This window comes from Anopheles merus, chromosome 3R (assembly GCF_017562075.2).
Source record: "Anopheles merus strain MAF chromosome 3R, AmerM5.1, whole genome shotgun sequence".
Lineage (NCBI taxonomy): Eukaryota > Metazoa > Arthropoda > Insecta > Diptera > Culicidae > Anopheles > Anopheles merus.
Window position 1 is genome coordinate 40,325,438 of NC_054084.1, and position 19,311 is coordinate 40,344,748.

At 42.2% G+C, this 19,311-nt stretch overlaps 1 protein-coding gene across 19 annotated transcripts in view; it reads left to right on the plus strand.

Moving 5' to 3' along the window:
• The window catches only part of LOC121596416 (neural-cadherin), a 270,549-nt gene that overhangs the window by 87,624 nt on the left and 163,614 nt on the right, over positions 1-19,311 (plus strand). For all 19 annotated transcript variants that reach the window (XM_041921323.1, XM_041921332.1, XM_041921333.1 and 16 more), the window contains one exon: positions 12,614-12,803. In XM_041921323.1, the coding sequence (XP_041777257.1) occupies positions 12,614-12,803 (190 nt within the window). The remainder of the gene's footprint in view (positions 1-12,613; positions 12,804-19,311) is intronic.

The following is a 19,311-nucleotide window of genomic DNA, read 5'->3' on the forward strand; positions in this document are numbered from 1 at the left end:
TTACATGCAAAGGATGTTATGAAGATGGGAATTTTAATTTAAGTACAAGAGAGTAGAAAAAACTTTTTCATTTAAATCAGCTCGACATTGCAAATGATGAATGACAATGATGGTGAGATAATGATGATGATGATAAGCTTTGCATACTGCTAGATGAATAGTATATATCAAGCATTTTCTAACCAACCTACTATTTGCTGTGTTATATTCGTTATGCTATTCTTTATCTAGGAAATGTAAGCCATGGCCAACGGTCAAATGATGTAATATTTATGTTTTCTGCAGTTGTTCCATGAGTGCGTCGCTCAATTATGCATTAGGCAATATGCTAGGTATTGCTGTACTGCGCTAAAGTTATGCGAGTATGCTCTCTTTTTAACGAAAATTTCATATTATGCGTTGTACTGAATTCTTCAACTGAACCCGATTCGCCGGAGAAAATTCTAATGCAAATGCCAATCTTCGCTACTGTGAAGGATTGTGCACGTACAATTTGAGAGAGAGCGAGAGAGGGAGTTACGGTGGAATTTCATCAATATGAAATAGGACATATCTATCGTGACCCATGTATTGCAAATAGCGAGGAGGCGGTACGAAGAAAATGTAGTTGGCCTTTCGCATTACGATTCGTCCACGCGAATAAAAAAGAATCACACTCGATCAATATGCACATGCTTTCATGTTGGACGAATGGCACCCCACTTCCGGTTTGCCAATTGTTTGGATGAAAATCATACCTAATTATGCGATGGGGACAATTTCGAATTTCCTCCATCCTTGTCCCATTCCAGTGGCTGGAGTGGAATGTTTGCCTCGTTCCTTTCTTAGGAAGATGAAATAGCTTAATGAAACCGCTCGGTATCGAACGAGGTGTACCAGATTCCAGGATTGTGTGTTTGATTAGTTTCCTTCCTGCTACTGTGCTATTGCCTTTGCATTCCACAATAGCTCGGAATGTAAGATGAGTATTTAATGGGTGTATCGGCTTCACTGCAATCGAGGCACGATTATTGTGCTTGATAAAAACGGTACGGCCTCATTTGCGAATTGCTGGAAAACATTGTTTTCACCACCCTGCTCATGGTAGGAATCGATCGGATGTATGTTAAATCGTGCTTGAGCATTCGACTGAATGAAGCCTCCCGGCATAGAATCGGGATAGCTCAGATTGAAAGTTAATTAACTTTCCATTAGCATCATTACCGTTCTTCATACACTCGTCCTTTTTTGCATCATTCACTACCGCTCTCGTGTTACACGTGTGGTCGAACACAAGTTGCCTCCGCTGATTGTGCATCGTGCAAGGTGGCGCGACGATGGCAAGAGCATATTTAGCTAATTGATATCCGTTCTAAAATAAAGCCACGAGGGAGCAGGGTTTGTTTGCTTTGTTTCAGCGTGTCGGTATAACGTTGGCATAACGTTAAACGCAAAATGCGCCACACTGCTCACCAGATACTAACAAAGCACACTTGTGTTGAGCCCCGTCTTGATCGTTGCTATTGCTGGCCATCCCCTTTTGGCCGGTAGTACATTATGAATTATTTAGTGCCATAAATTACTGCTCGTTTATCGCGCAGTGAAGTCCGGTGAAGGGGTTTACTCAGCACGGTTTTCTGCACACATTAAAAAACAGGTTGATATGTGTGAGATGGTTTGATCATACAAATGAGAACGAAATTCGGGACGGAAGAAGCGTGTGTCTAAAAAATGAAAAAAAGGTATTCGTGGAGGTTGAAAGCGTTCATTGTTTGTTCGTGCTTTGGAGGATGAGTTAGTTACGGGTGGTTAACTAGTCCAGTACACTTCTAAGTGTGTATGTTTTTTTGCTTAAAGACTCCAAATGGCATTTCTGTGGCGAGAGCACACTACACAACGTTTGTGTTGTATGGTGTGTGGTGAAACATGTAGGAAGTGTTTCGCTGACCACGTTTGAGATTCTTTTTATTTTATCTTCTCTTTTACTTTTTCTACAAACACACACTCACACACAAGCTCACAAACGCAGACGCGAGCAGGGAAGCGCAGCTGGTAATAAGGAAATTAATTATTTTTCTGTCCCAACGCTTTCCGGGTCCCCCGCCGGGCGGGTGTGTGTTGTTTCGCCGGGTGGAAAAACCATGATCAAACCTCATGCTAAGGTAGCAACACAGGAATAACAACAGCGGAAATATTGTCCCAAGGATTGACCCACCGTGTGCTGCGCAACATTTAGTGGTTGGTTGTAGTGGCTGAATGCTGGTTTTCTTTCTTTCTTTTTTATTTTTAGGGGATTTTACTCCGTGCGTTGCATGCACAATGTGCTGCCAGCCAAATAATATACAGGCACTGCTTTGGTTTGTGTCTCATTTTCGCTCCCCGTTTTCTGGCTAGATGAAAATTTGAGGCGGATCAAAAAACGACATTGCCACCCTTCTCCCACCATTTCCTTCACGTGCGCGTGTGTGTTTTTGTGTCTGTTTTACACAGCCCACTAACTGCAAAAAATAGTAAAAAAACACGCTTACATGTGTCCAAAAGTTTAGGGCTCTCTGGCAGGGGTTAACACTTGGTGCTTGGTCAGCTTTTGAGGATATAGAGCCGGGAATGTCGGTCAAAAAAGAACACTCCCATACATTTCTCATGCGAATGATTTTTTACTCTCCCTTTTCCTGCTTTCCTTGGGGTTAGCAAAACTGAACCAAAATCTCGAAGCAAAACAAAACACAGCGTCATACACACAGTAAAACGCACACGTAGCGGCCACTTGAAGTGAACGGACATAAAAAAGGGACGTCATTTTGTTTGATAAAAAATACACACCCTCCGGACATGCTCCTCCGAAGGAGCTTGCTACCATGCCCACTTTCTCCTGCTTTCCCCCCTTTTTCTCTCTCACACACAGCCATTTAGCCGTTGGGGCTTTCCGGAAAAAGCTTTTGAATATTTCAAGCTAGAAATAACATTCTCACGCTGCTCCACCGTCCACACGGCGTAGTACGGCGCGGGCCTCGTTTCGCCGTTCTAAATGTCATGCGTGGCTGCGGCCATTTCTGGTCGCTCTTTAGCTTCGGGGATGTGCTGACCCAACTAGTGGCGAGCGCGTGTTGTGTTTGTGTCTCATTTGATGATCCTTAGGGATCAGGGCGCGTCCTCATCAACACGCGTACACGCTCACAGGCACATAAATACAAAAAAAAAACACACACACACACATATATACAGCTCCGTACTTAGCGGTAGTGGAAAAACCATGTCCAACAGTGATGATCCGCTGTCTGGCATTATCAGCTAAAATATTAAAAAAAAAAAACACACACACACACACACACGGCTAAACCCAACGATACGGTTGGTTAGCATATTCTTCTTTTTTTGTTCGGCTCGGTTTTGTTTGCATCAGTTTTTCGCTTGTTATCGCAAGTAATTCTTGCACAAAACCGTTTCCCACGTGGGGTACGCGGGACTTTCATTTAAGGAATGGGAAGCATATTTCGTGTTTCGGTCCCGGGCAACCGATTATGGTGATTGTGATCCTCCGCACGCCTTCGAGGGTAGTAGAGTGTTTGAAATATGTATGTTTTATGAACAGTAATTTGTTGGTACTACACTCCATCGTGAAGGTTTGAACACTGAATAAGAGTTAAATAAAATATGTGCCCTCTTTGAACGAGGTACATTACGTTGGGTTTGGATTTTAAAAACAAATACTTTTGGGCTAGATATAGGATGCAATAACATTATTCTATAATTAGAAATGTATTATTGTCCGGATCGTTGCATACGCACGATTGATAAAAGTGGAAAAGCGACAAAAATTACTCTTACGATTATAGTTCCTACTTTTCCAATAATATAAGCCCTTTACTACAAAGGCACGGTGTAATTCTAGCACAAAGTTTAAAATAGACAGCTTTAGTGTGTGATTTGGATCAGGCAGCAGCAAGCTTAAATAATAGCGTTAAAGCCCTACGCACTCTGGCGCATACCGGGAATCGGGTTGTTTTCCCCTGTCCCCTGAAATGAGCTTCATCCCTATTTTACACACCCGCACGCACGCACGCGACCATGTTTTATCGTGCCATCGTGCTTAAATTGAAATGGATTTTATACCAGCACCACCCCATCCCACTTCCAGTACGCCGGATTAGTGAGCGATTAGGTGAAACTGTAATTACGTTGTTTAAGATGGAACGCGCATTACCGGTCGCGTGTAGCTGTAGTGTGCATGTATGTTAACTATTCCCAGCTCCCGCACCGCCTTCCAGTTGTGTCTTTCTCCCGTAACACGCCTGTTCCGGCATTGGTTGTTTGCTAGTCCCAAGCACAGCAGCACGATGCATGGTGGGACGATAGAGAACTCCAAACTCCTCGTCAGATACGAAGCGGAAACGAGTCAAAGAGTGTTGCTAAAGGTTTCCAAATCTCTTGTCTCTATGGCAAAAACGGTTTTTTCGAGTTCCGCTTCTTTTTTGCGTTGTATAGCGGTTATTTTTCTCTGCCTGCAGCAAGTCATCTGGAAACCTCATCCGCAGCTGGTTTGCTAGAAGCTTACCCGTGTCCTTCCCATATCGTTGCAAACCATCTGTGTCTCTGGAGAGAGAAAGTGAACGATAGGGGACGCGGCTGGCGCGCTGCTATTTACACCTCCTTTACCAATGTAACAAGCATTGTGTAACCACAGTAACGGGAGTAAGCGATGGAGCATGCAAAGTCCCGTGCGAGATATGCGCCAGCCTATAGTGAAGAATGCGAGCGAATGTTGAAGGATTTCCTGTACGATCGCAAATGGTACGGCGTGCGGTATTTGCTTCCTGTTTCCGTCGCGATGTGTTGTCTTTGCCAGACGACGACTGTATCTCCTGTCCTGTTTGAAGGTTCGGGATGGGCACTGGCAGCCAGTTCCTGCACTCCGCTGCATTTTGTATTTGTTCCGGTTTGTTCTGTTCCATTCAGCTTCAGCATGGGTAAAACAAAACAAAAAAAAATAGAGAGAGTACGGACAGTGGTGTGCACTGTTTATCCGGGACGAGTGCGCGTGGTTATCATCGTGCCGGAAAGCCCACATCGATAAGGGCGTGTGTGTGTGTGTTTGCGGGCACTGCTGCCAGGTTTACGTTAGTGCATATTCCGCATGCACACATTGCCGGACACATTGCTGTACGATATCCTTGAGTGCGATGAACGTAAAAGCTCAGAAGGCTAGTACTTGTACCCGGTACTTCGAAGTTGGTTGCCACTCCGATGCCACCAACCAGTTTGTCTGTGTGAGTGTGTGATGTGGGTGGGTGAAGGAGGTACGAGACTGACTGGATTCGGAATGGGGGATAATATTTTAAATGCTCACCACAGTGCTTACGACAGCATTTCCATTCCATCACACCAACGCTAACCAACTGCAGGCAAACGGTGCAGGGGGCCTCATTCTACCGAATGTTTTTCTCCCTGGTGAAGAGGAGAGGGATGGGGAGGAGTGATGCGGTGTTGTGGTGATGAAAAATGAAAATTCATTATCAGCAAACTGGAAGCGTGTATCGAGTACACGTCTCCGGCCTTTTACACATCGTCATGCTCATCCGTTACGATTGGTGCCGACGAGCACGGGAGGTTAGAAGGGGGTGATCCGTACATTGCAATGTGTACCGCGTCAAGCTGCTCGACAGATGTACTCCACACAACAACAACAATAAAATGAAGCAAACGGGTATAAAAAGCGGTTATCGATTAATCTGACGTCATTCAATTATCGCTTGCGAGTTTTTCCCTTATCCTCTTTTTGCACTGTATTTTCGCACCTGTGCTTTGTGGGCAGCGGAAGCCGAAATTGAATTCGGTGTTGATAGATATAGGGACTGTGTATTTGCATTTGGAGCGCATAAAACATAATTTCTCTCCGGTCTCACCTGTGACCTTTTTTTCCCCGGGAATAATAGACCTAGGCGAGTGGTGAGTAGTAAATGATGTTAATTGTTGTTTTCTACCTAGAACCGTTATCTGTACTTCAATTCACATCAGGGGTCTGCTTGGTTCTGTATAAATGCACAGTTTATGTTTGAAGTTTCATGAGAAATTCTTACTAACCACGTTTCTTAGTAAATTTCGCAATGAAAGCTAAGGGCTGAGAAATTGCCATAACAAGTGGTGGTTGGATTTTGAAGAATTGAATTAAAAAATAATAAGAATTAGTTATAAAAATCACACCTCGTGTTCCATCATAACAGATGAGCTCGCCTTGCTTTGCTACAATCAATACATTAAGCATCGTTCCATTCAGTGATGTGAGACGATGGGTGGCTGTAACGAGAACATCCTCTCGTTAATGTTAAACTGATTATGTTTTCCCCAACGGCACCTCACAGTTGCAAGCAATCATAATCAGCTCCACATACATACATACACACAGATACCGACACACGCATAATGATGGTGTATTCATCCCTGAGGGATGTCTGTTTGTTGCCTCGGGGAAAACACGACAATTCAAACACTCCAAAAAGAGACAAATGAAGAAACCTCGTACCCTGATTAAGATGAAAATACAAAAAAAAAACACTTATGCACGTTTTGGAATGAATTATGCACGTTTGGTTGAATATGATTTGATCATCCCCTCTCTCGCTCTCCAGCATGAGGGTTTATTACGAAAAAAATACAACGACCCGCAGCTTTTCTTCGTTTTCTCTGCGATACTTTCAGCACACACACACACATACGCACATTCCCCGGCGGCGCGATTCACTTTATGCTGTCATAAACATACCGATAAAATTCCTGCTTCCCACGGGGTATGATTGTTGTTGTTGTTGTTGTTGCACTCAGCGCATGTCCAGCGCCCGTTTTTAATATTGCCCGTTCGAAATAGCTCAATCGAAAGCAAACGACCAGAAGCAAATGCTGGAAGTGATGTTCCGAGATTGTCCTGCCAGTGAATGAAAGTGCGAGAAAGAAAGAGAAGGAAGGAGGTACAGGGCAAAGGACAAAGTAATTGGGAAGTTACGAGAGATGTAAACGATAATTCATGAAGTGTGTGTGTGTGTACGTGTTGTCCTTGATAAGCCTCGCAGAAGATGGTACGGCAAGATGCATTGCACGTAATGTTGGATGTTTTTCGTACAAGGTTTTCGCTACAATCACAACGCCCAACGGTTGCGTGAGTAATGGGAAGTTATGTTGCTTCCCGTTTTCGACAGCCCTCCGGCAATCTCGGGAAGAGTGCGAGCCCATACCTGGAAGCGACAGTAGCACGCTGCCGGAACTGATTTCATTTCAGTGTTGGTGAAGATGGTGGTGGTGTGGTGCTGGTTCTTTTTCACCTTGAAATTTACTGCGCTTGCGATGGGAGGGATGTGACGGGGAGAAATCATGTTCTTCTTTCCCTCGTAAAAGATGAACCCAAAAGATGAACGAGTGGGAAGGCTATTTTTGTGTATCAACAAGTGTATGAGTGTATCGTTTGCGATTTTTACTCCGTATCTTTGCACTTTCTTTATCCTTGCTGCAGGAAGGAGGGGATCGTTAATGCGAACTGACCGGAAAATCCATAACTCCAGGTAAAGATGAACCTTCTCCATTGTGGGCATCTTCTCCCGTGCATCCACAGCAAGGGTTGAAAGAGAATGATACAGAAATAATCCCAATATAAAAAAGGTTCTATTTGGTGTATTTGCCCGTTCTTCTGCACCCCAAACAAAATGGAAAGCGAAAGGGCGCGAAAGCTTTCTCTATGATGAAACGCCCACATCGGAGGATTGTTTCGGATTTTGTTTTATTGGTAGTAGTAAAATATTTACCGATCTCGGATCCTTTCCGCCCACCCCATCCCCGTTCCAAGCTACGACCGAATGTTGGAAGGTCCTCGATTTTCACCCCATCCCATGTGAAAGACATAAAAAATCGCTCGGCACACGGTGAGGAAGGTTCAAGATCGATCCCTTCCCAATTGGATTCCAGTATCGTGTATCCCATTAAACATCAAACATCGAGTGCTGTGTTGTGTTCGATGACCGCATGAAGCGGTCTAAGGTATCATTTCTCTTCGTCTCAATTTTGCCGAGGTTTTCGATACGAACGGCTAAAGCTAAATATATTACAAATTAGGTGTATGTCTGTGTGTGTGTGTGTCTCAGAAAACCAAGAAAATGCGCGCGTACATGCCTGCCAGTCGCAGCATTGCAAGTTTGTCGTGACTTTTTTCCCAAACCCCCCTCTACTAGCACAGTAGGAACCATTTTCTCCGTCGACCAGAAGGAGATAAATATAAATCGGATATTTATTGCAAAAGTTTCTGACCTTTTGTTGCTTCCGCGCGCTTGTGTATGAACGATGGGTCCAGAGAGCAGAAGGTATAGGGGGGATATACATTTTATGATTCGCGTTCGGTTCAGACTACTGCCGGTCTATGCCACTTTCAGTCTTATTTTTTATGCCCGTCCAATACGCTCATTTCATGGCACGGTTAATATTTCGGTCACTTTCAGTGAGGGGTACATTGTGTAATTCTTGTTATTTTTGTTTGTTATGGTTGTCATCATAAAAGAGTTTTTTTTTGTACCCGCGAGTCTGAAGTTTCGATTGGAAAAGGCGAATTTCGTGAACATTATGCAACAATTACACAAAACATGATCTAAAACTGTCACCGGCCATGGCACGTCGTGGAGTAAAATAACAATTAATAAACATTCGGTCCTATCCGACACGGTCGCCCTACTGACCCATGTCTGTTGCGCCTTTTATGAATAGCTGAGCTTTTTTTTTTTTTGGGAGCATCTGGCTTTGTGTTAGTGGTTCTAGTTCAACAAAGTTTAAATCAGAGCAAATCAAAGATGGGAGAGAAAATGTGCTGAAGTTTTCCTCCCGGATGCTCGCTTATCCCTTCTGACTGACCGCGTATCAGGTCCATGGCCAACCGAACAAGTGAAGAGGATTGGTGTTGGTGGCTATCGCAAGGGTCAGTGTGTTTTGCTAGGACAACTTTTGATTAATGTATATTTTTTCCGGTGCCGACAACCGCTGGCGGAGAGTTTTGCTGTATGTGTGTGTGGGTTGTGGTTGGCAAAAGTTTAAAAATTCAATTATCCTCGCAAATGCTTGTGCATGACAACGACACACACACACGAACGCAGACACAGTCCCCTAGATTATCTTACACAACCGTACGAATAGTCTGCGAGTTGGATAGAAGTTACCAACCAGAATGGGGGAGAGAAAAAAATGTCACCCAACATAACAGCCAAGTGGTTCATGATTTTCGCATCATTGCGATACAAGAACCCATCTGTCCGTTCGGTAAACCGTAAGTTTGCTGCTGCAGCAGGAACAGCAGCAGCAGCAGTTTGCAATTACTTGTCTTGTGATCGTAAAATGATGGCGACTGTAGGTGTCTGGTGCGAAGCAGAAAAAGTGTCTCGAACGTTTGGAGCGAAATCTAATGTAACGGGCCAATTTTCAAGGACAAATCCTTGACACAAACTCACACTCCACGCAACGCAACAGAGCAAAAGAACGGATTTCGGAATCAACATGTTGTTGTAAAGGTTGTCGCGCATCGCAACTTTAGCTGTGCGGCAGTGCCTGTTGTACGGTTGAATAATTCATGAGAAGGAAGAAAGGGTTGCATGGATTCCATTTTTACTCATTTTAGAGAAAGGGCGAGTTGGATAAACCTCATGCTAGGAAGTTTTCTATTCACTTTCACCAAAATCCGCCACCCTCGTGTATCCGTTGAATGTGGCCGGATTTGTTTCTTGGAAGATACTGTTCCAAAATGCTCAGCCCTAGGTTTGGCTATTAAGTTGTAGAAAATAAGCAAGGGGTTTCTTTCACTGCTCTGTCTGGCCAACCTGGCCTGGGTAGCGAAAGGAAAGCTTCCTAGAAGTGTAGAGAATCTTTCTCGGAGCAAAACTTTTGTTGACCAAACTTTTTGGTCGCGTGCTGGGCGCATACAAACACTGGAACTTTATTTCGCTGCTTAAAATTTTCTTGTAAAATTTTGTATTTATGTATTTGTATGTGTGTGTGTGTGTGTGTGTGTGTGTGTGTGTGTGTGTGTGTGTGTGTGTGTGTGTGTGTGTGTGTGTGTGTGTGTGTGTGTGTGTGTGTGTGTGTGTGTGTGTGTGTGTGTGTGTGTGTGTGTGTGTGTGTGGTGTGTGTGTGTGTGTGTGTGTGTGTGTGTGTGTGTGTGTGTGTGTGTGTGTGTGTGTGTTGTATTAAATTGAAGGAATCATCTCGGCTATGAAATATACCGAGTATGTTTGTGTGAGTGCGTGCGTTTTTTTTCCTTACGAAGGGTGTCGGCTCTGTGAATTTGCTTTCCTCCATTTTTTCTCCTGTTTCATAATGCGCGCGGTCCTTTTTTGGGCGGCAACAAACTCCTTTAGTAGAAATAAAAAGCCCCCATTCACCCTTTCTGGCTGAATATGCAGAGCTACGGAATGAACATAATGGAAAAGTTTGTAAGTAAATCTCATCCGGGGGAATGTGGGGACGATTGGCTTTATCTCCGCAGCGGCAGCATATGTAGGCTGTACGACGGTAAAGTAAACGACAAGCCATTTTTTACACGTTTGTTCACCGTGTGTTTCATCCCGTGTGCCTGCTGGTTCCTTCTTTTTCATCCTTCCCTGATCGTTATTATTTATACAGGAAAAGGAAGAATCGTTTCGTATGGTTTTGTGTTGTTGCTGGGGCTTTTCTTGTCTCCCACATTTGGCCATTCTTTCTCATCACCACTCGTCTCGTTTGCATTTTACACGTCACATTACGGGTGGCGATGACATGGTTGTCCCGAGACAGACGAAGCGTCTGGGTTTCCGAAGTTTTGCCTCCCGCTTCCTTTGTCACGAAAGGCGAGGAAAACTTGCCTCAACACAAACGGTCGATGTGAGGAAAATACAAAGGCTTTTTTTTAAATTGTGTATATTTTTGTGAAAATGCTGGTGGATACATTCCCTGTTTTGTCCCTGTTCTTCTCGCATCAGAGTTGCTGCTTATTGTGTGAGCGTCGAACGGTCGTATATAAACCCCTATCTTAAAGGGTCCAGCTTAGTGTTGGCTTTGTCACCGAGGATAGCTTACAGTGGGTTGTATTAACACGATGGTGCGATGCACAGATTGTGCAAAGGTTTTTTTTACTTACCCTTAGCGATGGTTAGCACTCGAGTGTAAGCATTTTTCCATCAACAGCAAAGCTTATCATCGTTCGTTTGGTTTAACCTGTAAACCAAACGGTGGTTTGGTAAAAAATAAAACAAAATCATCGTCAACTGCATTCAAGAGCTGATTTGAGGAGGAAATTGAATAGTTTTGATAAGATAACGATCACTGGTAATTATATTAAAAGTGTTATATCTAAAATTTTCATTAAAAAAAAAAATATATATATATATATATATATATATATATATATATATATATATATATATATATATATATATATATATATATATATATATATATATATATATATATATATATATATATATATATATATATATATATATATATATATATATATATATATAATATATATTATATATATATATATATATATATATATATCTAAAAAATTGTTTGATTCCGCAACGATAAAAGTGCGTCTTCATCGCATGATCTGGGAATTTTAATTTTGTCCAGATTTTTCATATAAATAGACAAATACGTTCATTTTCATAATTGATAGAATTCTTCATTTATGTTTGCATAGGTTTAAAATAACAAGCGAAAATGATGGTGTGTAAAATAGTCACGCCTCAAAGTTGAAATGAAATTCTAGTCGTCAAAGGCTAGAACTGGGTTAAGAAGGAGATAAGCCTTATAGGTTGTTTTTTTTTCTTTCTCTTAATTGTAACTTTGCATAGAAAGCGGTAGTTATCATTTCATTCTTCAAATTCATCCCTTTCTTCACGGGTTTCCATTGCCTACGTTTTCCGGGCGTGGGCAAGGAATACTTTATCCATCGTGCTGCAAGATACATTCATCAACCAAGCCCTGTCGATGCGCTGTCGATCCTTTATGCTTTTTTATGTTTTTTCAGAGCGACATAAACTGTACAAAAAAAAAGTTTCCTTGTATTAGCAACGAATTGTAGAAATTCAACACCCTCGTGCGTTCCAAAATTGAAACAAACAAAAAATCTCATTTTTCCATCCCCGGTGTACAAGTCTAACGAAAAGGGAGAAAGTCTGGTGCTTGTTTAAATGGTACCTTTCGCTAATTGGAACCGATGGCTCAAAAATCGGAAAAAGATGTTCCCTTTCGCAGAAGGACAAACGCGAACGCGCTCGGGCGCATCCACATGGGATGGTTTGAAGAATGTTCCTAATTTCGGCGAAAAATGAAGCACTAGAGCACTACAAAAAACAGCTCTAGCTTCTTTATCTCACTTTGCGTGTTTGGTGTGTGTACGAATTTTTATTTACAGCAAGTTTTTCTTTATGTGTTTGCATTTTTTCTGTTGTTATACCTTTAACAAATACTAACTAGTAATGGTAGAACCTATCTTTAAGTAGTGTCTGCAGGCAACGGGTTTCCGGGGAACGATGTTCTGATATATTTTTTGTTCACATTTTCATTGCCACAAACGCGGTCGTCGTGTTCGTAACTATTCGGTGAAAATGCTCTGTGCACGTACGGACAGCTCGGGCATTGAGGGTAATCCGACGGTATTCTATCGGCTTATGCCCGGCTCGACCGCACAGACGAACAAGCTCCACACGTTCTATCTGCAGCAAAGACCGGACAACGGCGATACGTGGGCCGACATCAAGGTGAACCATCCGCTGGACTTTGAAACGATCAAGGAGTACAATTTGACCGTCCGTGTTGAGGTAAGTGAAATGTACTAGTCTTATATAGAATAAGTTTGCTGTGTTTGTAGTTATTTTTATTTCATATGCGATGATGTTCGACATAAACGTGTATTTACTGTTTTTCAATTAATGATTTAATTATATAATTATGAAAATTATCCAGCATATCTACCGAACCGCTACTGGATTGCCTATATGATCCTTAATATCTCTATTTTCGAGTTGAGAAAACACACTTTTTGCACACACTCGATAAAAAATCAAATTTTTGTAGGCCAACGCATATTGAAAGACGCTTATGATGAAGAAGCAATAAAAATGTACTTTTACCTTGTTAAATTAAGTAATTCAAATGCAACAACTACCATAAATCATCCGCACGAGCCATCCTACGGCGATGTTTTAGAATTTGAAATGTTTGTCACGTACCATGGGATCATGAAATTGATGATACAGCTGGATCTGGTAGGTTTGCTTGGCCAATTTTGTGCCATGTGTTTTGAGGTCATTTGAGGTCAAGTAATCTCTTCGAAGCATCGATTCTGTATAAATTGTACAAGTTTTTGGTTTTGCACTTATTATATCTACATATTAATGTTTAAAAAACGGATATCAATAGAAAGTAAAAAGGTATGAAGGTAAACTGATCAAATGGGGCCCCATTTGTTACATTACTTTCCGAGAATTCAATTTTCCAGAATCTTTGAATGTCTTAATTTTTTAAAGAAAATGAAACATAATTATTTTTAAATCATCTGTTTTAAATTCCATTTCTCATCACGTAACAAAAACAAAACACAGCAAAATAATGTAATAAAAAACAAATACACAATAAGCTGTACTATTCATTAGCTCTAATCCAACTGTATCATCCATTTAGTGAGCTGAAAAACGATAGCATGAGCAAATAATTTGCTTGCGATTATTATCGACAATTCGATCATTTTCGATCAACATCTACGTCTACTGGGTATCAGCTGGTTTGAAGTTATTGCAGCCCCCAACAACTTCCTATCTTAATCGTTCAACTTACCGCCATACTTTTTTTTCTATAAAAAAAACACACACACAGAAAAAATCAAACAGCAGAAAGCTATGGCGCGCAAAACAGCCATACCAAAAGTTTCCCCACGCAAACTGTGCGTTATGAATGAAAATGGCAACTAACTTTGTTCGCGAAAGTGTGCGCGAGTGCGTTCCGGCGGATGATCCTCGTTATCAAGTTTTTTTTGCACTTCTTCCTAGTATTGGTACGCACAGGCGAGTAGCATGTGCAAGGAAGCAGGGCCTTCTCTGAAGGTTAAGGAATGTTGAAATCGAGGAAAAGTTTAGCGTCACGGCCGGCACGCCATTCGAGCGGCAAGATGAAAAACGGCAAGTCAAAACTTTGAATTTGAATAAATTAACTTTTTGGCCGCTTTTCCACTTTCGGTGCTTGCTGTGAGATAAAGGTGTGAGTGTGTGTGTGTGTGTTTTTTTGTTTACGCGTGTTGCCTAGCCAGACGACGGCTCCGACTGGGTGCATTGAGCAGAAAAGTAAGTTAAGCATTGCGAGCAAAGTACGGTGGTGGAAAGCTTTATGTTACAGATTTTTCATTTCGTGCCCATTGCTCATAGTTGGGTGGACATAGTGGAGAAGGGTAGGGGAATGCATTCGGTGTCTCTCTTAGCCAGTCGAGAATTGTGCTTAATTTTTGTTACCATTTTTTCACACAGCTATCTTTTCCACGCAGCGCAGAAGGCCGTTTGAAGAGCAATGCAAATCTATCCATTCCAGTTCCAGTTTTTAGATTTGGTGTGAATTTGAAAGATTTTATGGTACGAACTCATTCTCTCTTTCTATTATACCTTTGTGTGATTTGCTGTAAGCACGATCGGGCAACAGAAAAAGCGCGTGGAACGAATTTATTTGCAAATAAGGAAGAAATCTCGTTCCTTTTTCTTTGAAAGTAGTATGAGATGGAGAAGGGTGGAGAGAAAAAAAGTAGAACGCGATTTAAAAAAATAAAACTGGCATCCTGAAACGCAATGGTCGGAACGTGCCTAGTTGCGAATTGGCGACTGGTTTTTTATGCCTCCCTCCTTCATGCTCTTCGTAAATGGGATTTTCGTTGTGGGCGATCAGAATGCGCCCGAATGAGTTCCAGCGCCTATTTCCACTTTTACGATCAACCGACCCAAAAATGTGAAGTTGATAGTGTGTGGGCGGAGGGAGTGAAATAAAAGTGTGGAAGAATATTTGAAGAACCGGATGTGGCAGATTGGACGGAAGTCGTCATTGTGCCCACGCTACAACTCGCGAGCGAAGAACTTACCACTCGCAACGCACGAGTAGAGTCACAGGAGTAGGAGGCGACAGAAGAGAAAATGTAGAAATAGTTGGGCCTGCACTTTCGGGGTGCATGTTAGAAACAGTTTTTATTTGGATTTTGCCTCCTGCCGTCCCAAAACACAGCACCGCGTTCGAAAAGCCTTTCAACACAAATAGCCAGTGGATGGTTGGTTGGTTGGTAGTGCGCTTCCGATCATCACGGAGCAAGTTCATTGCACAAAAGAAGCGTTTCAATTACGAGTAAAAAAAAACACACACACACAATCAATGACTCTTCAGGGCTTTTCCATGGATTTGGGAGCTATCTGACAGGATTTTTTAGGTTTGTTTGGAACTAACAGTTGAAAGGGATAGTCTCAATTTTAGGTTCGCGTTTCCAGCTACCAGGTCGCTGTCAGTTCCGCGATAGGCTTGAGAGGGATACACTTGCGTTCCTTTTTTGTTGCCACATTTGAAAATTGGTTCTGTAGTCCTCGTTCGGTACAGTTTACTCACGCTTGCACCATAAACCAGTACTGCCACCCTTGTGCCTGAAAGGCAGAATGGTTGCCGTGGGAAGTCAAAGAAGCACCCTTCATATCGTAGAAAAATAATTTTTCCCGTTTCGCTGATCTTCTGAGGCGATTGTTAGCACACTTTTCGCATCCCGAATGCCCCTCGCAAGAGGTAGTACACAAGTGTACTCTTAACTCTTCGGAGGAAAATAGTGTCAAGATCATTGGGCTCGTTTTTCGTTCTCGGTTGCCGTCTGGTCTCTCTTGCTCCTCTCTATCGCTAGTTCCAGCCCTTTCTATCATATAGCGGTCGCTCTACTGCCGATGAAGTTGGTGGTTTCATCCCCATAATACCGTGCGCTAGCAAGGGAGAAGAAACAGCCGGTTCTACAGACGCTAGGAAAGTTCGCAGATAAAGACGTGTTTAATTCGTGAGCCACTAGGAACGAGAATTCAAGTTGTTGCCCACTCGATTCCGATTTCTTTCGAAATTGATGTGATCAATGTTGGAGATGAAGAGGTGGTTGGCGCTGGTCCTCGAATGGTGCATAACGCCAGTATAGTACCGCTGATGCAAGGCAAAAGTTCATTCGCTCGTTGATCAGCGATCTTGTTTCTTTTTGCTTCTATCTCGTTTTGCTCCGTGTGCTTTTTTAGAACACCCACAGAACAGTCTTTCTGCTTTCCTGCGGGGAGGAAAAAATCATTCGGGTTCCATCTGTAGCGGGCAGGGATTTGTGCAGAAACTTTTAATTAGGGCTGCAGATATGTTGGGCGTATGCTATAACGGATGTCGTTTGCTTAAATGTTGGTGCAGACAGACGGTCGATTTTTCCTAAGCGAACTTTTTGAAACCATTCTTCCATCTTCTTCTGGTATTACTCGCTGGATTTGGGAGAAAGGAGGAGAAAGTGTGGGTGTGAGTACAGCTGTAGACAGTAGCTAGCAGTACTTTGGCAGCCTAAATGGAGCGATATTTTCTTTTCGAATTGTTTTATTTTACTTGTTTATTGATTTCATATTCAATCCTTCTTTTGTTTTTGTTCGTGTCATTTCAAGTAGATAGGATAATTAGTTTGTTTGAATAATAATCACTCTGCGTGATTTTTTTGTTGATCTTTGCGAAAGCTTTTATACTTTTAGTCGTGTTATCAATTTGCACAAAACAGTTATCAAAAAGGTTCAGAATGTTTAATCCATTAGTTCTCAAATTTTTTTACGCGATAGATGTTGGTGATACAGTCATCAATTCGTACGGCTTAAAAACATACCCGTTATGGGTTCTAGCCCCGAATGGACCGTACACGTAAGGGTAATTAATAACTCATTGAAAGCAAAGAATGTAGGCCTTGCTTAATTGTTAAGCAGGTAATTGGAGCGGGATTCTTGATCTGCGAAGGATGGAGAAAACAATTTGCTAATAATCGGAAGGTTGCTTGCCTATCTCGAGATGCCGCTCGATACCTCGAGGCGCCACGGGTCCGCTTAGTTTGAGTAGTGGTTAATCCGCCTTTGCTTAAGGATATATTATCCAACCTGGTGGTTCAATATGTGCTATGTAGCTCTTGCTATCGTAAATATATATCTCATCTTTATTACTTTGAGACCTAGGCCAAATGGACAAACAAAGTAAGAAAACGTTGTGACACTTGGCTGAATTCGTAAAAATAATATGAAAACATCCATCATCTTCTTTTCATCATCGTTTCAATAAATAACTATTATTTGGACAGATGTGGATGTAGACATCAGGTTTTAATATGCCGATTTCAAATGATCCAATCAAGTAATCAACTTGATCTTCATATCGCCCACTACCAATTGTGATGTTCGCACTGATAGGCATTAGGGACCACTTTAGGAATTATTGTATACAAGTGTTTTAAAAAAGAACAAACCTAATTGGGCGTCTCCAGCTCGTATTCGTATTGAGTTCTGCAAAAGTTGTAATTTACTCAGATTTTTCTTCCATTGATATATTGTGGAAAAGTGTACAATGATCCATTCAATATTGTTCCTATTTAATAATGTTGAATCAATCTCATCTCTTCTCTGAACAAAAAAAACATTTTCACGCTTCGATAACTTTTCTCCGAGCAAACGATGTACGCAAATTTTCGCTTGTTACACCCCGAATCCTGCCTATAAACTGTTACGCGTGCTATTGTGTATATTTATGTGCGTGTGTTTTTGCTGTTTGCGAAATAAATTGATTATTAATTACGAAACTTTGGCGCTATAAATATGCATGTACTATTTGGGCATAATTTATGAAAATGATTATTTTCACAAGCGTGAAACAGATTTATCGTATCGGGATGTGGATGGTGATACACAAGTGCTCAAACGAAGGAAACATAGAAAACAAATCGGAAGGGAGCGCGCGAACAAAACAGCATAAAAAAGTAAGCATGATGATGCGCGCAAACACACACACACACAGCCAGCATAAGCGCAAAATACGTTCAAAATAAAATGATTTTAAGCGGAAAAAGTTGAACTGTAGTCCCTCCCTCCGTCTGCGTTATGGGAGCACGATAGGGAGGGCGCCAATCAAGCGGATAGGAAATCATATACAGCCTCTTGTGGAGAGGCATCGGTGAGAAACTCATTCAAACATCGCTTGATTTCTGTTTGCTTCGGCGTGGGAGAATAATTTCCTAACAGACAGGGACCAATAAAGTGAAAAGAATGTAAAAGTGCTAGCGAAAGTCCTCTTTGCCTTGCCCCGGGGCAAAGATTAATGTAGCATCAAATCCGGTTGCGATTCAACAAATCGTCCTTTCGCCTCCGGCACAGGCTTCGTCCGCAATTTCGGCGACGGGTGTTGTGGCTGGAAAAATGGCAACGCACTGGCGTTTATTGTATGCGTGCATTCAGGCAATTCCCCCATTTCAAACGCAGGAGGAAGGAGAAGTGTTTGAGAGCGACGCACTGAAAATAAATTAACCAAACGCTCCATTAATTTGGCGCCACCGTGGTGTGTCGTGATTAAGTTTTGATTAGCCGCAGAATGCGAAGAGATTCAGCTATGGGGTGTTTCTGTTTTCTTTGGGAGACCATTTTAAAGCATCGTTTCGAAGTTCGTTTCGAAGCGTTGCTCGCGCTTTAGGAGTGGTATGTGCGTGCGAGTGGCTCTGTAAGGTCCTGACGCTCAACTGTACATTTTTTCTTCCCGGCGTAGAGCCAAATATTTGTTTTGCGGTGGATGCGACTGTCGCTGGGGAGTAATTTTACGAAATTGATTTGTGGTATTCTATGAAAAGTTACTCCATTAGCAGCGTAAAAGTACTACACGCGAAAGCCAACAAACCTGTTGGGTATTGTAAGCGGGAGGATGGTGAGGGTGTGTCGTTTCGGCCTGTTGACTACTAAAACTTTGCATCCGCGCTTGGTTTCCCTCAATCTGCTTCTTCTGGTTTGAAACTGCCACCAACATCCCAGAAACAGTGCTGTTTGCCCAATCAAAGCGAGCAAAAAGAGCCACACATGACCCTGGAATTGGGTTTTAAAGTGCGGAAAAAGTGTAGCATGGAAATGGCGGATGTGTGGCGTGTTGTGGTATAGAACATAAAAATCTGTTCACCGCAATCCACACCCACAGCGACAGCGCAGTGGGAGCGACATTTGGATCTGGCCGCGTTAGAGCAAATAAAATAATACTTCGGAATAGAAGCGATATTTCTCGTGCACAACATAT